Source organism: Camelina sativa, chromosome 6 (genome assembly GCF_030686135.1).
Source record: "Camelina sativa cultivar CO46 ecotype springtype chromosome 6, ASM3068613v1".
In the NCBI taxonomy this organism is placed as follows: Eukaryota; Viridiplantae; Streptophyta; class Magnoliopsida; order Brassicales; family Brassicaceae; genus Camelina; species Camelina sativa.
The window spans coordinates 676987-698387 of NC_141885.1; the positions used below are offsets into that span (position 1 = coordinate 676987).

At 34.7% G+C, this 21401-nt stretch overlaps 1 protein-coding gene across 1 annotated transcript; it reads left to right on the forward strand.

The window, feature by feature from the left end:
- Nucleotides 1-8542: 8542 nt before the first annotated feature.
- Nucleotides 8543-11648, forward strand: LOC104789941 (PHD finger protein At2g01810-like). Its single transcript, XM_010515606.2, has 3 exons — nt 8543-8974; nt 9076-9307; nt 9865-11648. Exons 1-3 carry the CDS (start codon nt 8656-8658, stop codon nt 11402-11404), a joined length of 2091 nt encoding a protein of 696 aa, XP_010513908.2. The 5' UTR covers nt 8543-8655; the 3' UTR covers nt 11405-11648.
- The last annotated feature ends 9753 nt before the right edge of the window (nt 11649-21401 follow it).

Consider the following 21401-nt stretch of genomic DNA (forward strand, 5'->3'; position numbering starts at 1 on the left):
TTTATTTTTTCCCATGTGTTTTCTTTTAATATAATAATTATTTATTATTAATTTAATTATTGATTTGTTACCATTTTTAAGGAAGCTATTAAGAGTACTTAAAAAGGTGTTAAATCCCTTACAAATTAATGCAAACACATTTTTGAAGAATAACCTTTGTTTTGTAAGTAGAAGTGTATAATTCTTATAAATATTATTCCAATTCTTATTCTAAAAAATATTTGAAAGCTATTTTCTTGTATAATGAAGAGAAAATACATTGTTATAGGACATCAAATTTATCTAAGAGCATTCGCATGCCTTATACGTATTTACCATTTCATTTTTTTTTAAGTTTATGTTTATTTGAACATCAAAGGATCTTAAGATGATGACACCCTAGATCTATTCTTTGCTGCTCTCTAAACGGCCTTGATTCTACTCAATAACTAATTGAGTTAATTGAACAATTCTAACCGCTAAAGTCTTGTGTCCACGACTCCACGAAGAAAATGCATACATGGCTTCATGTCGTGGACAAGCATGTGGCAAACACGCGCAATTTTATCTGAAGTTCTGATCAAAAAGTTCAAAACTCAAAACTATTTCCTCTTGTCTTATACAATCTTGTGTGGAAAACTCATAGGATCTTAATGGGTGAATAAAGTTTTATGAGAAAACAACAAGTCTTGTATAGCGTCTGCAAAAGAATAACGCATGCATGAGATTAAAAGAAAATGCTTAGTTTACATGAAGCCATATGCAACGCTCCAATTCACACCCTTTCATGTATTTCTTCTTTCACTTCTGTGACCATCTATCAGATTATTTTAAACATTCAAAGTCCCATTTAATACATTTGTATTATCGGTTTCAAATTAATAAAGATCGAAGATGTTAAAAAAGACATGCAAGCCAAAATTAAAAAACCAAAGTAAAAAATGAAAATTGGGTTAAAAAAAATCAAAGTAGAATATGAAAATTTGAAACATGACATTATTAGTACTTTATAATTTTGTATTTTTTAGAAGAACAAGGCTGGTCATAATTAAAGAGGGTTTTGGTATAAATATAATATTCCTTAATAAAAATGTATCCATCGGGCTTTGTTCTTGTGGTAGATCCTCTGTGAGTAATTTTCTACTCGTAGACTACGTACCTCGATCGGGTACCTTAAGAAGTCGATGGAAGGACCACTCCGGTACTTTCGTTCACCCCTATTTCCTAAGGAAAAGCTTAGCTAAACTTGACCAATTAAGCATAATACGAACTCCATGCATGATACCAATTGTATCGACTATTGAATCCTCTCTTTTAATCCCAACCCAATTTAGTTCATACCTGGAAGTCAAGTATCAGCGTGAAGCATAAAGCGATCTACGTAACGCCACTGGATCCAACTTTGGATCATTGTGTCATAAGTTCTTGATAACGAAATTTGAAAAACAACATCATATATATAAGTATAGAATCAATCTTACTCTATATTTTTCTTATTATGATTTGATTTTTGTTTCTTATATAATTTGTATGTTATGCTTAATTTTGATTCTCCTTATGATTTACATATTTTTCTCAACTCTTTCCGTTATGTCAAAACTAATTTGATTTTTTTTTTTGAACTAGTCCCAAATTTCTCATATTTGGTTGTTCATGATTTTTTGTTGAACTATATATTGGTTGTTCATCATGTTTTCATTTCTGGAATAAGATTATTTTTCTTAAAAAAAAATATGTAAAAGAAATAAAATTGGAAAAATCTGAATCATATGACATTATCATCAACTTGTGGATTTTTAGGGATTTGTAGCTCTCAGATTGTTGCTGAAATTAGAGTTGTGGTTTTAATTAATATACTAGAATCGGACTCGCGCTATAGCGCGGGGATTGTTTATTAATATATATATATATATATATATATGATATTAATAGATTGAAATATCTTATATTTTCATTCTTAGTTTTTTTTTTTTTTTTTTTTTTTTTTTTTTTTCAACCAAACATTAATCAAATTAAAAAATAACTCCAAGATTGGTTGCCCAAACCGGAGGAAAAGAGTTTACAAAGGAAATTTCAGAGGAAAGCAATCTTGAAGAACGGGCTAGACAATCTGCCCTTACATTGAGCTCTCTAGAGATCCTGATCAGGGAGAACGAGGAAAAGCATGGTCTGAGCACAAGAAACTCCTCTAACAGGTTCGAAAAAGATGGCCAATCGTCAGGCGTCTGCACCATCGCCACCAATTCTGCACAGTCTGTCTCAAAGCTTTGACATCCAACTCCAGCCGCCAAGAGTGACTCCATAGCCCAAATCAAGGCTTGTAGCTCTGCATGTAAGGATGTAGGACCGCATCTCTGACTCCGTGCTCCCAAAAGGAGAGTCGCATCATCATCACTACAACACCACCATCCTAGACCCTGCATAGCATCTGACCCTTTCCAAGAACCATCAATCTGACATCGAGGAAACGCTCCCCTATCCTCCACCAGAGGCGTAGTATGCAAATACCTATCCGAATAGGATTTTGCTTCTTCCCATAGTAATTTATCATTATTCGCCTGGTGTAGAATTTCCGTCGGCTCGGCCTGTAACCCCTGAAAAACTTTTTTATTCCTATCTTTCCATAATGTCCAAAGTATCCAAGGAAGACGATTAGCTACATCCGAATCCCCCGACTGAGAGGCTGCCCGCCAAAAAATAAAGTCTAAATTTGCATAAATTGAAGCAAATGGAAAGCCATCGGGGACTAACGAAACTAGGGACAACCCCCAAACATCGAGCGAGCGAGGGCACTCAAAGAGAGCATGATTGATAGTTTCTGGTGCAGCCCCACACCGTTTGCAGAGTGTATCACACCGGATACCCCTATACGCAAGTCGTTCGAGCACTGGGAGGGTGCCCGACGCAATCTGCCAGAAAAAATGTTGGACCTTTGGGGGAACATCCAGCTTCCACACCTGGGCCCTGAGGGCCATACATGTTGGTCCGTATTCGACTTCCGTCATCAGTTCTCTGGCTAATCTATAACCTGATTTAACCGTATACTTCCCTGACTTGGTAAAATGCCATACTAACCGATCCCGTTGCTGGACCTTACTGACCGACATACGCCGAATAATCGGTATATCCCCCGGATCCAGAAACTCTTCTAGAGTAGGCAAGTGCCAATCCTTCGTGACAGGATTAATTAAGTGGTTCACCATCAAGCTCGGTAACCAGAGTCGTCCCCGACCATTGGCAGGACGTGGTCTAATATCCGGAATCCATGGATCTCTCCAAACCGAAATAGAACTACCCGAACCTACCGCCCATCGCGCTCCATATTCCACTAAATCTTTCGTTGAAAAAATACTCCTCCAGGCAAAGGAGGGATTAGAAGGTTTTTTGGCCATAAGCGGGTGTTTATTGCTAAAATATCGGCCTTTCAAAACCCTCGCCATTAATGACGTCGGGTGTTGAATTAAACGCCAATACTGTTTTGCTAACATAGCATCATTAAATTGTTCCAAGGCTCTGAAACCTAGACCCCCATCACACTTATCCTTACATAGTTTATCCCAAGCCACCCAATGTAAACCATGAGCCTTATCGTTGGATTTCCACCAAAAAGTGGAAATAGCACTCGTTAATTTAGATGTCAACTCTTGCGGCAATTTGTAGCAGGACATCACATGCGTGGGAAGTGCCAAAGCCACCGATTTAATCATAATCTCCTTACCACCTTTTGATAAAAGCTTTGCATTCCAACCATTGACACGATCATCCAATCGATCCTTGACATATCCAAAAACCTTATTTTTTGAACCCTGGAGGCTTTCAGGAATGCCCAAATAAGATCCCATACCTCCCTCTTTGGTAATACCAATAACTGACTTCAACTGATCCCTTATCTCAGTAGGAACCTTCTTGCCAAACATTATAGATGATTTCTCTAAATTAACCTCTTGTCCTGAGGCTTTGCCGTAATTCCTGATAATTTCCATGACCGTCTGACATTCTGTCGCCTCTGCTTTACAGAAGAAAAGACTGTCATCAGCAAACAACAAATGCGAAATGGTAGGACTATCCCGGGCGATTGTGATACCCGTTACCTTTTTCTCCCGTTCTGCCTTTTTGATATTCGCTATCAGAACCTCTGTACAGAGTATAAACAAGTACGGTGACAACGGGTCCCCCTGACGAAGACCCCGCTGTGGTTTAATAAAACCCCGGGGTTGACCATTAAGAAGAACTTGATACGACACCGAAGATACACACCACATGATCCAGGAGATCCAATTCCGATCAAACCCTAACTTAACCATGACCGCCTCTAAAAAAGCCCATTCTACACGGTCATAAGCCTTACTCATATCCGTTTTGAAAGCCAGAAATTCCGACTTGCACCTATTATTAGTATTTAACCCATGAAACATCTCCTGCGCAACCAATATATTATCCGTTATTAAACGACCCGAAACAAAAGCCGACTGAGTTTCGGAAACCAAAGATGGGAGAAACCGCTTAAGCCGAAAACACAGGATCTTAGAAATAATTTTATAGCTCACATTACAAAGACTTATCGGCCTAAACTCCGCCATCCGCTGCGGACGATCAACTTTAGGAATAAGACAAATATTCGTCTCATTTAAACACGGGTCAAAACGTCCTGAACGGAAAAACTCTCTGACTAGAGCCACTAAATCCCCTTTTAAGGAAGACCAGAATCGTTGAAAAAACAAGGCCGTCATACCATCAGGTCCTGGTGTCTTCTCCGGGTGCATAGCAAACAGAGCTTTCCGAACTTCGGCTTCAGAAATATCCCGAATTAGATCTCTATTCATAGTATCCGATATTAAAGGGGTAACCTCCTGTAACATCTCTGACACACCTTGAGCATCTGAATTCCTAAAAAGGTCCTCAAAATAATTTGTAGCAATATTCTCCATACCTGAAGCCGATTCATTCCATACATTATCTGTATCAAAAAGACCAATGATCCTATTTCTTACCCGACGCTGTTTAGTAGAAGCTTGGAAAAATTTTGTATTCTTATCCCCAACCCTTAACCAGAACTTCCTACTCTTTTGTTGCCAATATAACTCCTCATCCCGATATGCTTCTTTTAATTTCCTCTCTATACCTCGAATTTCCTCCTGAGAAATTGAATCATCCATTTTCGCCTCCTGTAACGCCGCCTTTAAGGACGAAATGAGTCTTGGGCCAGAAAAAATATTATTCTTTCTCCACCAAGAAATCGAATTCCTGCAATTCTTTATTTTATCCACAAAGCCCGTAGGCCGGAAATTTATAGTACGATTCCAACCTGACTCAACTGCCCCGGATAATCCATCCTTCCCCAACCAGCGTTTGTCAAAACGGAATTGCCGATTCCGTTTTATATGTGTCTTCAGACAAGTTGCCAAAATTGGACAATGATCAGAACCAATCATATCCAAATAGTCTACCTTGGAATTCGGGAAAAAACCTTGCCAGTCCTCATTACCCAAAGCACGATCTAACCGGCACCGAACAACCTGGTTATTGCACCGATTACCCCTCCATGATAAATGCTCACCATAACAAGGAAACTCTAACATCCCACAATGTCGGATCATGGAATTAAAAGGCACAAAAGAAGAGGCTGGACGCAAAGCACCTCCCCTTTTCTCATGATTACCACTCAATTCATTGAAATCACCAATCATAAACCACGGATCAACACGGAAAGACCCGATATCCGATAATTTATCCCATACTTTTACTCGATTTTGGGGGACCGGATCCCCATAAATAAAAGACATATAAACTAATTGTTGGCCAAAGAAAGCTTGTACATCTATAATGCGATCACAATCATAAAGAACTGAGAGTTTTATTTCATCTTTGTAAAATAATGCTAAACCACCACTTGTCCCGCAGGGTTCAACAGTATACAAATTATTAAAACCAAACTTATTCTGAAACTTTTGCAAATAAGAAAAACATTTCTTAGTTTCTGATAAAAATAAAATGTCTGGTCGATGTTGCTTCCATAAATCACCCAAATACTTCTCTGTCAGATCAACCCCAATGCCCTGACAGTTCCAACTCAGGATCTTCACGTGTGCGCCGGTGGTTTCGGGAGAGCCACCGTCCCTTTCTTGACTTGACGACTACCATCCGCTGGTTTACCTCTCAAGGGAATATCTTGCCTCCCCTGACTCTTCTGTTTTTTTCCTGCACCTGCAGGTTTAGATAACGCCGTAGCCAATAACCGTTGGTTATTCTTAGTTTTTTACAGTCAATTACATTAAATCATATATTTGTGTAATGAGTTTCAATAAAAGAATAGTAGGGAAAAAAGAGAGTAAATGGTAATAAAATGAGTTTTGATAAAATAAATATTAAAAAGTTTAGAAAAGTACTAACAACACACAAATAATAGATAATTCAATTTGATCATTTTAGTAGTAGAAAATAGTAATCTACATAAAATATTATAAAAATATTCCGCTTGTAAAAGTTACACTAATATGTATAATGTGATGAACCATAAGAATAATTTATCATTTACCCAAAAATGTTAGTCTAATTTATCATTTACTCAAATTTAGCAAAACAATTTATCATTTACTCAAATTTATCTAATTTGAAATTTAGCAAAACATTAAAACCGAAAAAATTATCGTTGACTCTTTTTAAAAATATCAAAATCATATTTCTTGAACTGAAAACAAATTAAATAAATAAAACCCGGAACTACTAATCCCACTATTTTCATTACATCATAATTATCTATTATTTTGTGTTGTTAGAATTTTCTAACTTTGGTTTTATTTTTTATGTTAATGAGTTTGCTTAGGATAGATATTTACAGGTTTGTTCTTTAGATTCTCTTGGAAACGGGTAAAAAATAAAAGTATTAATATAGTTCATATATTAAGTCAAATTATTTACAAAAATGTAAAATAGTTCATAGATTAAGTTAAATTATGTATATACCTGATTCACATAACAACAATATTAGTAATTTGATAATTTTTGTAATGCTTCATATGTCCTGAATACAATAAAAAATATTAATCAAATTCATAATTGAGTTTGATAGTCGTAATCAGCATCATAATTAGAAAATATTAAATGAAATTTTGTACATACCCATATCACATAAGAAGATATGAGTTTGATAGATTCACAATGGTTTTGATGTTCCAGTAAAATTAAAATTAAAAACATTAACATATATCATATTGGGTAAAATTAAATACATGAATATAGTAAAAAAAATCATAAATAAATAAAAACATCAGAAAAATTATTGTTCATATTGATAGAGATATGTGAAAATCTTCGAAATCTAATCGGTTGCTAAACTGTATTTATTGGTTGTTTCCAAATTGAACAATAATGTTACAAACGTTTTCCGTTTTTTAGGCAACTCAAAATTGATAGAGATATGTGAAAATCTCATAACATCTTTCCATATCTTTTTTAAATTATCATTAGTATTTTTATTATACATATTAAGAATGATAACAAAATTGATAGAAAATATTTATGTAATTATAAACATCTCATTAATTCTCATTAGTATTTTCGTTTTTGTATAGTTATATAATTTAAAATTTATCTTTCATATTTTTAAAATTATTTAATTATATTACCATTATTTATGAATTATATTTATTTGGAATCTAATTCCGGAAATATATACTAATATATAATGAAAACTAAATTAGTTTACATATATAAAAGATTGAGATCTTACTGATTGATAGTCAGATTTAATATCAATAAATTTAAAATAAACATTAATTATGTATGCATGTTTGTTAGTTTCCTAAATTGTAGGAAAATATATATTATCTTAACTATTATGGTTTATTTTCTGGGAGACTTTATTATTGTTTACATTTATGATTTATTTTATGATTTATTTTTTGGAAAACCCGATAACCCATTTATAACGCTGCAGATCTTTTTTACCCGAATCCGACTCCCTTAATTTCGGGTTATTTTTGTGAAATTGACCCGACCCAGAAGCACTTTTGTACTTCTCTTTTACTTATATAGGGATGTCGGCTATTATGCTTGATATTATTAACCGGTTTAAGCATCATGAGTCTGGTTCCGGTCACTGCTTGAACATGCAAAAATGTCTACTATACTTGTAGGCTTGTAGCTTAAATTGCAAAAAAAAAAAAAAAAAAAAAAAAATGCTATAGTCATTTTTTTTATATACCAATTTTGAGTTTTGACCAATATTTCAGTAATGTATTTACATATACTTACCAAACAGTGTTTAACAAAAAAATTAAACTAATGAAAACCAAACCCGAACAGTGATTAACAAAAAAATTAAACTAATGAAAACCAAACAGTGTTTAACAAAAAAAAATTCTGATTGATTACACACTTACACAGATTGCATAACAAATCAGATGAAATAGCTAGTAGAATGAATATAGAAACAACTCAAACCAAAGAACCAAAAATAATTCACAAAACGATAAATAAAAATAAATAAAAAGATGAAGAAATAGTACAAGATCGCCGCCAAAAGGGCAAAATCATAAATTCGCAACCGGAGAGGAGTCATGTCACAACAAATCAGCCCGATTTCATGTCACGTGATCCCAATGTTCATAAAAACCCAATAAACAAACTCTCTCTCTCTCTCTGCTCTTTCTTTCTCGTAAAAGTCCTTTTCCAGTCATGGCGATAACCGTATACGACGCTGCTTGCACGGAGACGACAAAACCCCCCAAATTCCTACTGTTTAACGATTATGCCACTACCATCCCTTCACCTTCTCCTCCGCCTCTCCTTTACCTCTCCGAGACTTTCCGAGACAACATCAGATCCTTCCTCCGTGACAACGCCGAGATTGAAGATTACACCATCGATGGCAACACCGTCTCTTGTATCTTACTTGGCAGCCAAGCTTCCGGCGTCGTTTTCCCTCTTTACATCCTCGACGAACTAATCTCTGATTCCTCTCCTAACCCTCTCTGCGATTCCTGCAGATGCGTTGGTACAAATACAAATCAAGGGTTCCCTTTTTTCCCAAAAAGTTTGTGTCTTTTTTTTTTTTTTCCGATTCTGATCGTTTTTGACGTATGTATATATATGTAGGTTGGGGTCATCACTATGTATCGAAGAGGAGATATCATATGATAATCCCAAAGCGTGATGAGTGGAACGACCCATTGACGGCAAAAAGCTTGAAGCTTTCTTCACATCTGATGCATGGTTTGGTCCATTGCAATGGTTTTGGTCATTTGCTCTGTATCAACTCTGAAGATGACCTCTCTGGTGATCAAGTCATGGACTTTTGGAATCGTCTTTGCACTACTCTCCACACTAGGTACCCAATTCCAAACTTATCTCTACATGGATCGATCGGTATCACACTTTAAAGCTGCTTGCTTTTTACTAATTTTATAGGAGATTGACGTTAGATATTCCACATTGATATTTTAATTAGAAAGAAATATTTTTGGCCGGCATTGATGTTAGGAATCCATATCGATTAGTATAAGTTGGGACGACGAACAATAATAAAATCTTCCCCAATTATAAAAATAGATTGTGACATACATTGATGTTACAAACTCATCACAGTTCAATAATATATAAGTTGGGAGGCATGATTAGATTTTTGCTAGTTATAAAAAAGAGAGACTATGACATTTAATGGACACGATCAACTATCTTGTTTGGTGATTTTGATATTGAATCACATAAATTTTGACTTTATTGTGTTTATTTGGTAAACTAAGATTGAATTTGAGTATTTCAATTGAAGCCAAAGGTAATGTTTTTGAAATTCCACAAACTAATTTATAATTTCGAGTTGATTAAGTGAGTTGAGTGAGTAGTGTTTATGAAGTTTAAAATAAATGGATATGCCTTTGGCCGCAGGAAGATCTCCTTGGATGATACATCGAAGAAGGGATCGATGGATCTGAGGCTTCTCCACGGTGTTGCATATGGTCGACCATGGTTTGGGAAATGGGATTATATGTTTTCTAATGGAAGCTTTGGGGTAAGAAAAGATGAGTATTGGCGAGCTATTCTCACTCTTAGCTCTATAGAAGTTGACAAGATTATGCAAGACTTTTCTGGAACGAGCAAAGGGAGAGTGATGAAGATAATCATTGGTTTCTATAGAGGATCCACTGAAACACCATTAGTCACTCTCTCTGATTTGCTTCGGTTCATGCTTGATTTCAGATCAAAAGCTCCCATTCAGAGAAAGACTGCAATGGCACTCATAGCAATGTCTGTAGATCCTGTTTCATATCCTGTTCTTGGAGCTGATGAGAACACTGAGGTCTGCACATCCCCAGATCAGGACTCAGATGATAGCGGCTATGAATCCGGCAGAGACACTGTCCCTGATGGTCATTATACTACAATGGCGGGAATAAAACCCCCTGCGTATGAGTCGTTTGATGATTTGGGCAGGGGAGAACATTCTAGATGGCCTGGAAGGAGGTTGAATGAGGCAGCACAAGCGGTTCTCAAAGTGTTTAAAGAGCAAAACAGCACCATTACTCGCCAAGCGCTAAGGGAGGCTGTCAGAAGTAGCATCGGTGATACAGGATTGATTGATTTCTTGCTCAAACACATTGACAAAGTTCTAATAGGTGACCAGATAGTGCAGAGGTTCAACAACCCGAAATCCCGAATGTTACAGTTCTCCCTCCGGACAATCAACTCCCGTGTTCTAGAGCAAGAACGGAAAAAGAAGAGAAAACTGAAACCGCTGGAAACCAGTGAATGGACATCGACCACTCCTGGACTGAGTCCGTACGATGACATTCTATATCTGTATCAGAATCTCTTGTTAGCTTATCCCGATTCAGACACATACAGCGAAGCGTCTCAGGTTATCTTGAATTGCAAGAGCTTTGTAAAAGAATGGTCTTACCAGGAACAAAATCCTTCAACTGTTGTTAGCTGCCAAGTTATGCCCGATCATGAAGATCTACTCAGAGACTTCACCCGGCTATTACCTCCTGGTGAGCTGGTGGTTGTCCCTGAAAACGCAACCATCAGAGAACTGAAATCTGCAGCAGAGAAAGCTCTGAGGGACACTTACTGCATAATGGAGACATTTGAAGTGTTGGAGATAAGAAACAGGTATCTTGAGAAGCTACACGACGACTTGATTCTCGGATCACAAGGGAAGACAGAGTTTCTGGTGAAAGGGTTTGGTCTGGACATGTGCACTGAGTTAAGGTATGAAGGCGGTTTTGATGACTGGACAGTTGCCTGCGAATGCGGAGCTAGAGATGATGATGGTGAGAGAATGGTGGCCTGTGATGATTGCAAGGTTTGGCAACACACACTCTGCAATTCCATTGATGACGATGAAGCTGTGCCCTCCGAGTTTCTCTGTAATAGGTGTATTGCCGATAGCTCGAGATCCAAAAAACGCAACTTCAGCATCCGCTAGCCCTAGCTTGCACCAAAAGTCAGCTTCTGTTTGGAGATTCCATTTTGTATATCGTCCATCATTATGGTGAAAACTTTCCACCCGTAGCAGCAATAGACCGATTTTACTATAATTGAGTATTTTTTGCATAATTTTTTTTTTGCATCAGTAATCTATACATATTTTAGGTTAGGATTTTAGTAGATTTGTATAAGTTATAACTATCTAATCACCCTTCCTATATCTGTGTTATAAGAGATGCTCTGAACAACTTTAACTAATCTATACTTTAACTAATCTATCTTATTATATAAAGTTTGACAAGATTGTGACATTTGTCATTTGTATTATTCAGATGTTGACAAATGTTAATTTAAAATTTAATAAAATAAAAAAAAATGTAAAAATTCAAAACCTATCATAAAAAGGTTTTTATATAAAAGTAAAATAGAGAAAAAAAACCTAATTTAATTTAAAATATTTAAACAGTTTTAAAAATTAGAAAAATCATTATAAGGAAATTATATCTATATATATATATCATAAAATTTGAAATTATAATATTGTTTACTTATTTTAATTTTAAGTTGCTAATTTTAACAAAAAAAAGTTGCTAATTTTACAAGAAAAGATATTACTTTTTATATAAGAAAAAAATGATTGTGAAAATTATACAATTAATTACTGTTTCTTAAAAAATGTAAATACTCACCTTTACACAAAGAAAATTATTGTTGAAAAAATACATTAAAAAAAATAGTTTGTCTCATATTTTTTTCACCAATCAAAAAATTTATTCAAAAAGACTGCTATATTGATATATAAGATAGGAGTATGTAAGATTAACATATGCGTTTTTGTAACTACACAAATGTTAAAGTAAAAAGACATATAATATATTCTTTAATGTGTTCATAAAGACAATTTGTTGGTACTAATAAAGACTAAATAGTATATTTTAACAGTAAAATATATTTGTGTGTACAGATACACTTTTAGTAGTGATGTAGATAGTAGATTTGTAAATGGATATACATTAATGTATTATAGCAAAAAAAAAAAAAACTATTTTCTATAATTAAAAGTTTATCTCTTTACTTTTATATATTGTTTTTACTTACGAAAAGAACTAAATATATATTTTTTGTTAAATTTAATTTTATTTTAATACTTTGAACTCATCTACATCTATTTTCTTTAACTAAAAGTGTATCTATTTACTGTTTTTTTTTTCAATCAAACAATTAAAATGAAATTTCTCGGTTAGCTGCCCAAACCGGAGGGAAATGATTTACAAAAGAAACTTCATAGATAAGAGAACATGAAGCACGGGCAAGACAATCCGCCAAGAGATGGAGAAGGACGACCAATATTCAGAAGACTGCACTATAGTGAGTAACTCAGCACAATCAGTCTCAAAATATTGACAAGCGATCCCTTCAACACGTATCCACTCAATGGCCCACAACAACGTTTTTAACTCCGAATGCAAGGGGAGGGGCTCTGTTTTAGACACTTGGCCCCCAACAACAAGGTTCGCTCCTCACCAACGCAACACCACCAGCCCAACATGAATGCACATTGGTTGCTTTCCAAGAACTATCATTCTGACAACGAGGTGAAGACACCTGGACATCTGAATACGAAGATGGAGCTGACATGACTGCCGTAAAAGAGAGCGCCTATTCCCAAGCTAAATTATCGCCTAAAGTCTGAGTAATTATATAATTCGCCTCTATCTCTTAACTTTGATATTTTTTTTATGGCCTTCCAGATTGCCAATAAAATCCATGGTAATTGAAGAAGTTGACCAGGATCGCCCTGTTGAGAGGCGTCCCTCCAGAAAACAAAATCCAAATTCGAGTACACCGACTCATATGGTAAACCCTCTGAGTTAGAGATAAATCCCAAACTTAACACGAATGAAGACATTCAAAATAAAAACGTGATTAATAGTTTCAACCGTAGAGTCACATCTTTTACATCAAATATCACATTGGACACCTCGGTGTATCTATTTACTTACTAAAAATATTTACTTTATATTCTTTGATCAATTTATTTTTATTTTAAAAATTATAAACCCGCCACACATCGGGCGGGTCCTAATCTAGTATTAAATAAAAGGAGAATGTATAAGCTCCTAATGCTGTCCACCTAGGATTTAAAATAGCCAATAGGGATTCAAAATGTCACTAATTAACAATTTTTAAAAATTTCGGGAATTTTTTTTATATGAACATTTTAAAAACGACCAACTGAAATTAGACATCTCAATATTTAACATTTTCAAATTACATAAAATTCCTATATTAAAATACATATAAGTAATTGTATGTACAACGTCTCACATCGGCTAGAAAATTTTAGACAATGGCTGAGAACAATTATAAATAAGACTAATATGCTTCCAACTACAAATGGCTATAAGCTCCTAAGGCTGCCCACCTAGGATTTAAAATAGCCTATAGGAATTCAACATGCCACTAATTAACATTTTTAAAAAATTTCCAGAATTTTCTATATTAACATTCTAAAAACGACCAACTGAAATCAGATATCTCAATATTTAACATTTTCAAATTATGTAAAATTTCTATATTATAATACATATAAATAAGTGTATGTTCAACGTCCCACATCGGCTAGAAAATTTTGGAAAATGGCTGAGAACCATTATAAATAAGACTAATATGCTTCCAACTACAAATGAGCAAGAAGGTTGATTTATCATGCGTCCAAATTTAAAAATTAAAATTTTAAAATATTAGAATTAATTATTGAATCTTTTAAAAGGTTCAAATATTATGAATATTTAAACTTAATAGAATGTTTAAATATACTATAAATACTTCCATATAAAGTATAATATTATAAAAAGTTTAAATATCATTAACGAATAAGTATAAATTCATGATTTTTTATAAGATTTGAATTTTTAAAAGAGTATAACGTTTAAGTATAACATTATATATTTTATATATTTTAAAATTGTGTGTTTGAAATAAAAAAATTGTCTTAATAGTAATTTAAAGTTTTTAATAAGATACTATTTCATAAGTATCATCAATTATATATAATATACACCAAAATATATTAAATAAACCAAAACCTAATAATATATAAGAAATTTTCATGTATCACACCTAAAAAACTTATTCTTTCATAGTTAGGCAAAGACAAATAAAGCTTCCATGGATTAGCCACCACACAAAATTATGACAAAAATATCCCTGTGAGAAAACTGTTATCATTTGGTTACACCCTAACCAACTACAATCTGTTAATGAACTGAATAAAAAATATTTTTTAGATGAGAAAAAGAAAGAAGAACAAGAGAAAGCGGAAGTTAAAAAACTGTCTTCTTCACCAAAACAAATTCTGTAAATTAGTGAGAAATATTAGTTTATTTTATTTTCTCAACTAATAGGAAAGTTAATAATTGATAGTTTAAGAGATAATTAGTAGCAACAAACAACTAAATTTCAGGGAAAATTGGGTGAATTGAAGAGTAATCCGAAGATAATCAGAAGAGGAGGGGTGGCATACCAGAATCTCGTTTTTGAATTTAAATATGCTAATATATGCTAGATTCACAAGATTTATGTGTAAAAAATATTAAAACAAAGAAAACAAAGAATTATGAAAAGACTGTGAATGACTGCTGCAAAACTAAGATTGCAAAAGAGGATACTTAGGTTGAAGATGATTGCAAATTTACAATTTTGTCCCTCATTGAATTTCTTCCGTGTATGTGTATGCAGTTTACGGTGTACGTAATATTGATTATTTGAAACTGTATGTCTGTTAGATTATGTACTATTGTGAAGTTGGTAATATTTATAAAGTTTGTACATTAGAAACATATGGTTATTGTGTACGTACACATGAACAAACAAATTATTACAATGTACGTACATGGTAATGGTAATACTAATATCTTAACTTTTCTAATGACACAATTCAAAAAAATTAAAGAAAAAAATATATATAATGAAATAAATCTTAAAAGTTAGAGAAAAAGAGTTATAACTAAAAGTAGTTATAATTACGTGTTTTTACTGTAGCGAGAATAATTTTAGTTGGTGTGTCCGGCGAATGGAGAATATAATGTAACTTCACTCCAAATCGATTTGTTTTGTACTTTTGTGTACCAAAAATTTATTCCTTTGTAGTTGATATCTTGTGTTTTTATGTAATTTTAGTGCTTAATTCTTCATTGTTTTATGCAAATTAATGAGCATTTAGGTTGTTTAGGTTGCATTTTGCATCAAGTTTGTTATCTCAGATGTTGGAGTATAGTGTACAAGGAAAGTGTGCTTTGGAGCCAAATAAGTCAATAATTAGCAATATAATGGAAGACACACATTTTGGATGCACACAAGATGATTGATGATTTGGAACCAGTCTGCAGTCCCTCAAAGATCGACTCATATGAAGACCTTGCCTTGGGATTTAGCTCCAGAGTTCTTCATCTAAGTTATTGGAAATTGAGTACGCTTTGCAATGGAGGGGATTTTAGGCCAAGCAGATATGCGTGTAAAGAGTTATACCTGTTTGAGTGAACGTATATACAGCCAGAGTGAAGACAGTAGCTACCCGCGACCAGGACCAGCGGCCGAACCACGGCCGATCGAATCCTCCACGCCACGGACAGGATCTACCCGCGGCCAAGACCAGCAGCTAGAATGTGACCGGTGGACACCATCGGCCTTGCCAATCGATCAAGCTGTCCCCATAGCCGCCTAATTCCACACTTGTTTTAGTTTTAATCCAGGTTTGACCCAGTTTGTTTTGGGTTGACCCGGGTCCTTTTCTGTTTTCCTATAAATACTCTAACCCTATTAAGGGGAGACTTATCTTTTGTTTATCATTTATCTTTTGCTTATCTTTGGTTTATCTCTTGTTTAGCAGCCACTTAGGGTTCTTAAGCTTATCTACTCTTGGTTTGTTGAATGATTGAGTACTTCTAAGTTTTTAATAGCACTTTCTCCTTCAGATCTCTTTAATCTATAGTCTCTTATTATGATTTCACAAAGATCAAACTCTTTCCTTTGTGTGATCATGATGATGAGTGAGTAGACCCTTAGAACTTTGGGCTAGGTAGATTAGGGAGATAGATGATTGCTCTTTGATGTCTAGGGCTTTATTTATGTGTTTCCTATCTTGTTTAGTGTTAATAATGCTAGATTGCCTTGATCAAGCTTGAATCTAGACATTAGGATTTCCATGCCGATAAGGTGTTTGATGAAATTACTGAACCAAATTAATCAAGAGCTTTGCATTCATAGCCAATGGAAATTGATGATTAGGGTGCTTAGTGGTATTTAGACTTATTCTTAATGCATGCTTGCCTTGTGATTATCTTTAGAAATTGTTGATTATCACTTGATTAGCATAGGAATCTCTATCATGGAAATGGATTGATTTGCATAAGTGCTCTTAGCCATAGGATTGTTCTTGATTGTTGCTTAGACATCTTGGATTGGTTAGATATCCCCCAAGTCAATTACATTGCCCAAGGTTCACCTGTTTAATCTTGATTGAAAGTTTGTTGCTAGTTGTGTTCTGTTTCTTTGAGTTTACATTGTTTGAATTGTCTTATTTTCTTTCTTTGAGTCAGTTTGTTAGTTAAGATTGTTACAAAAGAACTTTTTCCTGTATAAGAATAGATTAAGCATCTTTGTGTACTCTTAGTGAGTTGATTAATGCAGATTGTGGATTGATAATTTAATTGAAGTAAAAATACTACATCAGTAGTGTACGTAAAGAGACATTGTACATTAGATATGTTTTTTTTTGTTGTTGTATTTGAAATAGTTTTGCACAACATATCAATTATAGACTGGGTTGAATATGTGTAAACCCAAGTTTTTTTTTTAATTTGATTTTGGTCTGTGTACCAAATATTTATTATGTTGTTGTGTACGTATGTTATTTGTGTACATTATAAACTTAATTGTGGGTCTGATATAGTTAGTTGTGTACATATTTTAGTTGTGTACATTATAAACATATAATAACCCTAAAGAAATCTTGAAACATAAACCATATACGTACACAATCATTTTGAGTTAAACGTACATAACCCCTGAACAAACCCTAAAAATAAACCTTAAACCGTATACGCACACGATATTGAAAAAATGATTAAAAGAAAAGTGATGTTTCTGGATAATCAACCATAAACGGTTGATGGCTTAAAAGAATAGCGCTAACCATGAAACTGAAAGAATCATAACTAAAAACAAAAATTTTTAGTGAAGACTAGACATGTATCTAAGAATGTAATAGAAAAGGTACACTATGAAAATTATCCAAATTCTTGCTAAACATGGTCATGATTTTTAATTCATTTTTGTTGGTTAAAAACCGTATTAACGATTTACAAGCTTTCTGGATTTTATAAAGTACTCGTTTACGTACATTGACATTGCTTAAAAACCATATTAACGATTGAAATAACCGCACCCGGATTCCCAATCCTCATACAGGATCCACAGGAAACGATCTTATCGGATCTCCATAATTCTGACGAGACAACCGGCGTAGATATCGCTCCTTACAAAAACTCCCACAAATACACGAAACCCAAACTCATCTAGTTACTAAGTCGCACAACCAACCACCCCTAGCGACCAAGCAACAAAAGAGGTGGGCTGAAATATTTGATTCCGTCCAGCCACGTACAACACTTCCCCACGAATACTCCAATCCTCTAGTGTCGAAAGGCACCTCCACCTAGTGTCGAATGTCACCCATCGCACCACTTACGAACCAACACACATGGTGTCGAACGACACTCTCCTAGTGTCGGTTGACATCAACGCCCACGACATCACTCCCGTCGATCTCTCCTCATCCAAACCTTACTCCAGCTGTTCTCCTAGGACCCAAAAACATAACAACATGCTGGTGTCAACCGGGTGGTGTAGCTCGACACCCCAACCTTACCAACAAACCGTATATGCCAGACCACAATACAAACACTTGATTAAATCAAAAACCAACCGTTCCTTTCAAAAACTCACTGTTGGATATGGAGCTTGTAGCACCACGAAGATCCCCACTAAATTTCAGCCCAGCCTCGAAGTAGCCATCCTGGACCAGTTCACATTGTTCGTATGTTGGTAGTGGTGTCGGTCGACACAACACCTGAAACACGATTCGTAGTCGATTTCAAGCACCTCTCGGCAACCAAAACCTAACTCCACGACCAATACTCTTTCCCCCACGATTAAGCACATACCCAATGTATCCACAATGACAACAACCATAAAAACAAACCATGGATTCTTCTCAATCTATCTTACCCATGACAAATCCACTCCAATCATCCCAAAACCCTAGATAAGCCTAACATCAACCACTTACTTTGGATTAAGGACAAAATCTGAGGAAGGAGCAACACCTCACCACCAGCAGAGCTTCCCCCTCCTCCTCCACGCCACATCATCACCACTCTCCTTATGAATTTGTTGGACGTTTCCATATAAACCATGTGATAGAGCATAAAAGGGAGAGCTCATGAACTCAAAAAGAAAGAATGGAGCCTTAAAGATCATATATGTTTTTTTGAATGTTTATTTATAATTCTGAATGTTTGAAATGTTTGTACTATTTATGAATGTTATATATAATCAACAATATAATAACGTTTCCAATAACATTGTATATGTACGTACACAACATTAATGACTTGTGTACGTACACAGTTGCAAAGAACTGTACATCAAAACACAGTACTAGCAAAACACATCGTACATTAGTCCGCTGACACATCGTACTATGTGACTAATTTTATTTATTTTATATATTTTTTACTGTAGCAAACGGATTTTATTCCATTTAGTCATAAAAAGGGGAACAATCCTAACTGACTTAACTAAAGACTTCATTTGGTTTGTTTGCTTCAACGGTTTAGTTGTCCAAAATTATGGAGGTGGGTAACATATGAAAAGCACTTTTCACTTTTACCTAAAGTGAATGAAAAAACTCACCTCATGGCTACTGCATATAATATATTATGTGATCTTTTGAAGTAAAGCAGAGAATTAATTAAAGAAGATGGAAAAAATGACCTAAAAAGGACATTAACCTACTGCAACTTCTGTTTAGGAAGACACATTACAACATGACCGAAGATGAAATATCTGCATTGGGTTGTCCCAGCATCTCCCACCTAATGCAGCAACTTTATCCCTGAAAAAGATAACACGCATGAAAGTAAGAACATACTTATATGTAAAGGGGTCATAAAAGGAACGCCATGCTTAGTTGAAAGGAGTCTCTCCTTGTGGAAAAAGGTATGACATCTGTTATGAAGGAAGAATCTTTCAAAGGATGCACCTCTGTCTTCCTTCATTCAGACATCAGAAAGGTTCCATATAAATTTCTCAAACATCTAATACTCTCTCTCTTTTTAATCTCGGTTTATATATTCTTCTGATATGGTCTTCTACAACTCAAGGCTCAAGCTTATCTCTGAACTAGTGACTACCAAATTGAGTCATAGAGACGTGAGACATCAACCCCTGCAAAGGTAACAACGCCTTTTACATGTTTAAACTTCAATGTTTCCTACATCTTTTGTTTTATTTATATTGATAAAAAAACCATTTGAGATATATATAAATTTGGAAGGTCACAAAAATACTGTTTAAGTTAAAATTGTGGGTTAAAATTGTGGTTGTTTTCAGTAATTTGTATGTGTTAGTGAACAGTATGATAAAATGAAAATTAAAAAACTGAGGCTTCTGTTTTTTTTTTGTTTTGTTTATTACAATGTTTCTCGTGGTTCGTTGATTTCGTAGAGATTAATTACTCTTAAAATTTTATCTAAAAAAAAAGAAGCAAACTATCATTGATTTTATTTGTCGCTTTGAACTTTTATTTTTGTCATGTTCTGTTTCCTAAGACAACGTAGGATACTTTTTTAAAAACATTTCTTGTTCTGTTTTCGTAATATTTCTTTCTTAAAAATAGATTAAAAATGGGTGTTAGGTGAACTTCGCACTTCGGTTCAGGAAGTGGTTTGGTGAGCAGGTGAGCCAGCTGATGTTGAGTATCGATGTTAAGAGCCTTAGTAAAACCAGAAGCTACGCGTTCACGAATCACATAACAGTCTAGATCAATATGCTTCGTCTGTTCGTGAAAAACCGAGTTTTGAGCAATGTACAAGGCAGTTTGATTGTTGCAGTACATGCCAATAGTATCAACCAATGGAATCTGCAAATATTCAAGTAAAGAATTGTTCCACAGCAACTCACAAGTAGTATTAGCCATGCTTCGATACTCTGATTCAGCTGAGCTTCGACTAACAACATCCTGCTTCTTCGACTTCCAGGAGATAAAGAGAGTCACCAAGAAAGATACAGAACCCAAAGATGGATCTGCTTGTTTCAGGACAGTTTCCCCAGTCAGTGTCATAAGATGCACAAAGGTTAAGAGTTGAGTTTGCAGGATATAATAAAACCTGGCTTGGATCATTCTTCAAGTAGACAAGTATAAGTTGAACAACATCTAAATGAGGCATTCTTGGAGCCTTGACATACTGAGTCAGTTTGTTAACTGCAAACAGATATCTGGCCTAGTGACTGTTAAATAAACCAGTTTACCAATCAACCTCCTGCAGTAAGATGGCTCAGGAAGTAGCTCTTCTCTTTCGTCACTCAACTTCAGATTCAGCTCCATATGTGTTGAAAAAGGTTTGCAACCAAGATAGCCAAACTCTTCAAGTAAATCCAGAGCATATTTACGCTGAGAAATAGAAATGCCTTCTTTTGAGCGAGCAATTACTAATCCAAGAAATAGCGCATCTGTCCTAAGTCTTTTAGCATGAATTCCTGAGCAAGAAAATTTTTGACAGCCAATACTATTAAATCTTTGTTACTCACTAACAGTATATCATCCACATAAACAAGAACATCAAGAAAACCGTATGAATCTGATTTTACAAACAACGTAAGATCAAATGGTGATTGAGTGAAGTCATGTTGTAAGAGGACACTAGAAAATT

Coding starts and splice junctions, on each gene's coding strand:
- LOC104789941 (XM_010515606.2), top strand. CDS start 8,656: ATGGCGATAACCGTATACGACGCTGCTTGCACGGAGACGACAAAACCC. Junction 8,975..9,075: donor CGATTCCTGCAGATGCGTTG/GTACAAATACAA, acceptor ATATATATGTAG/GTTGGGGTCATCACTATGTA. Junction 9,308..9,864: donor TGCACTACTCTCCACACTAG/GTACCCAATTCC, acceptor CTTTGGCCGCAG/GAAGATCTCCTTGGATGATA.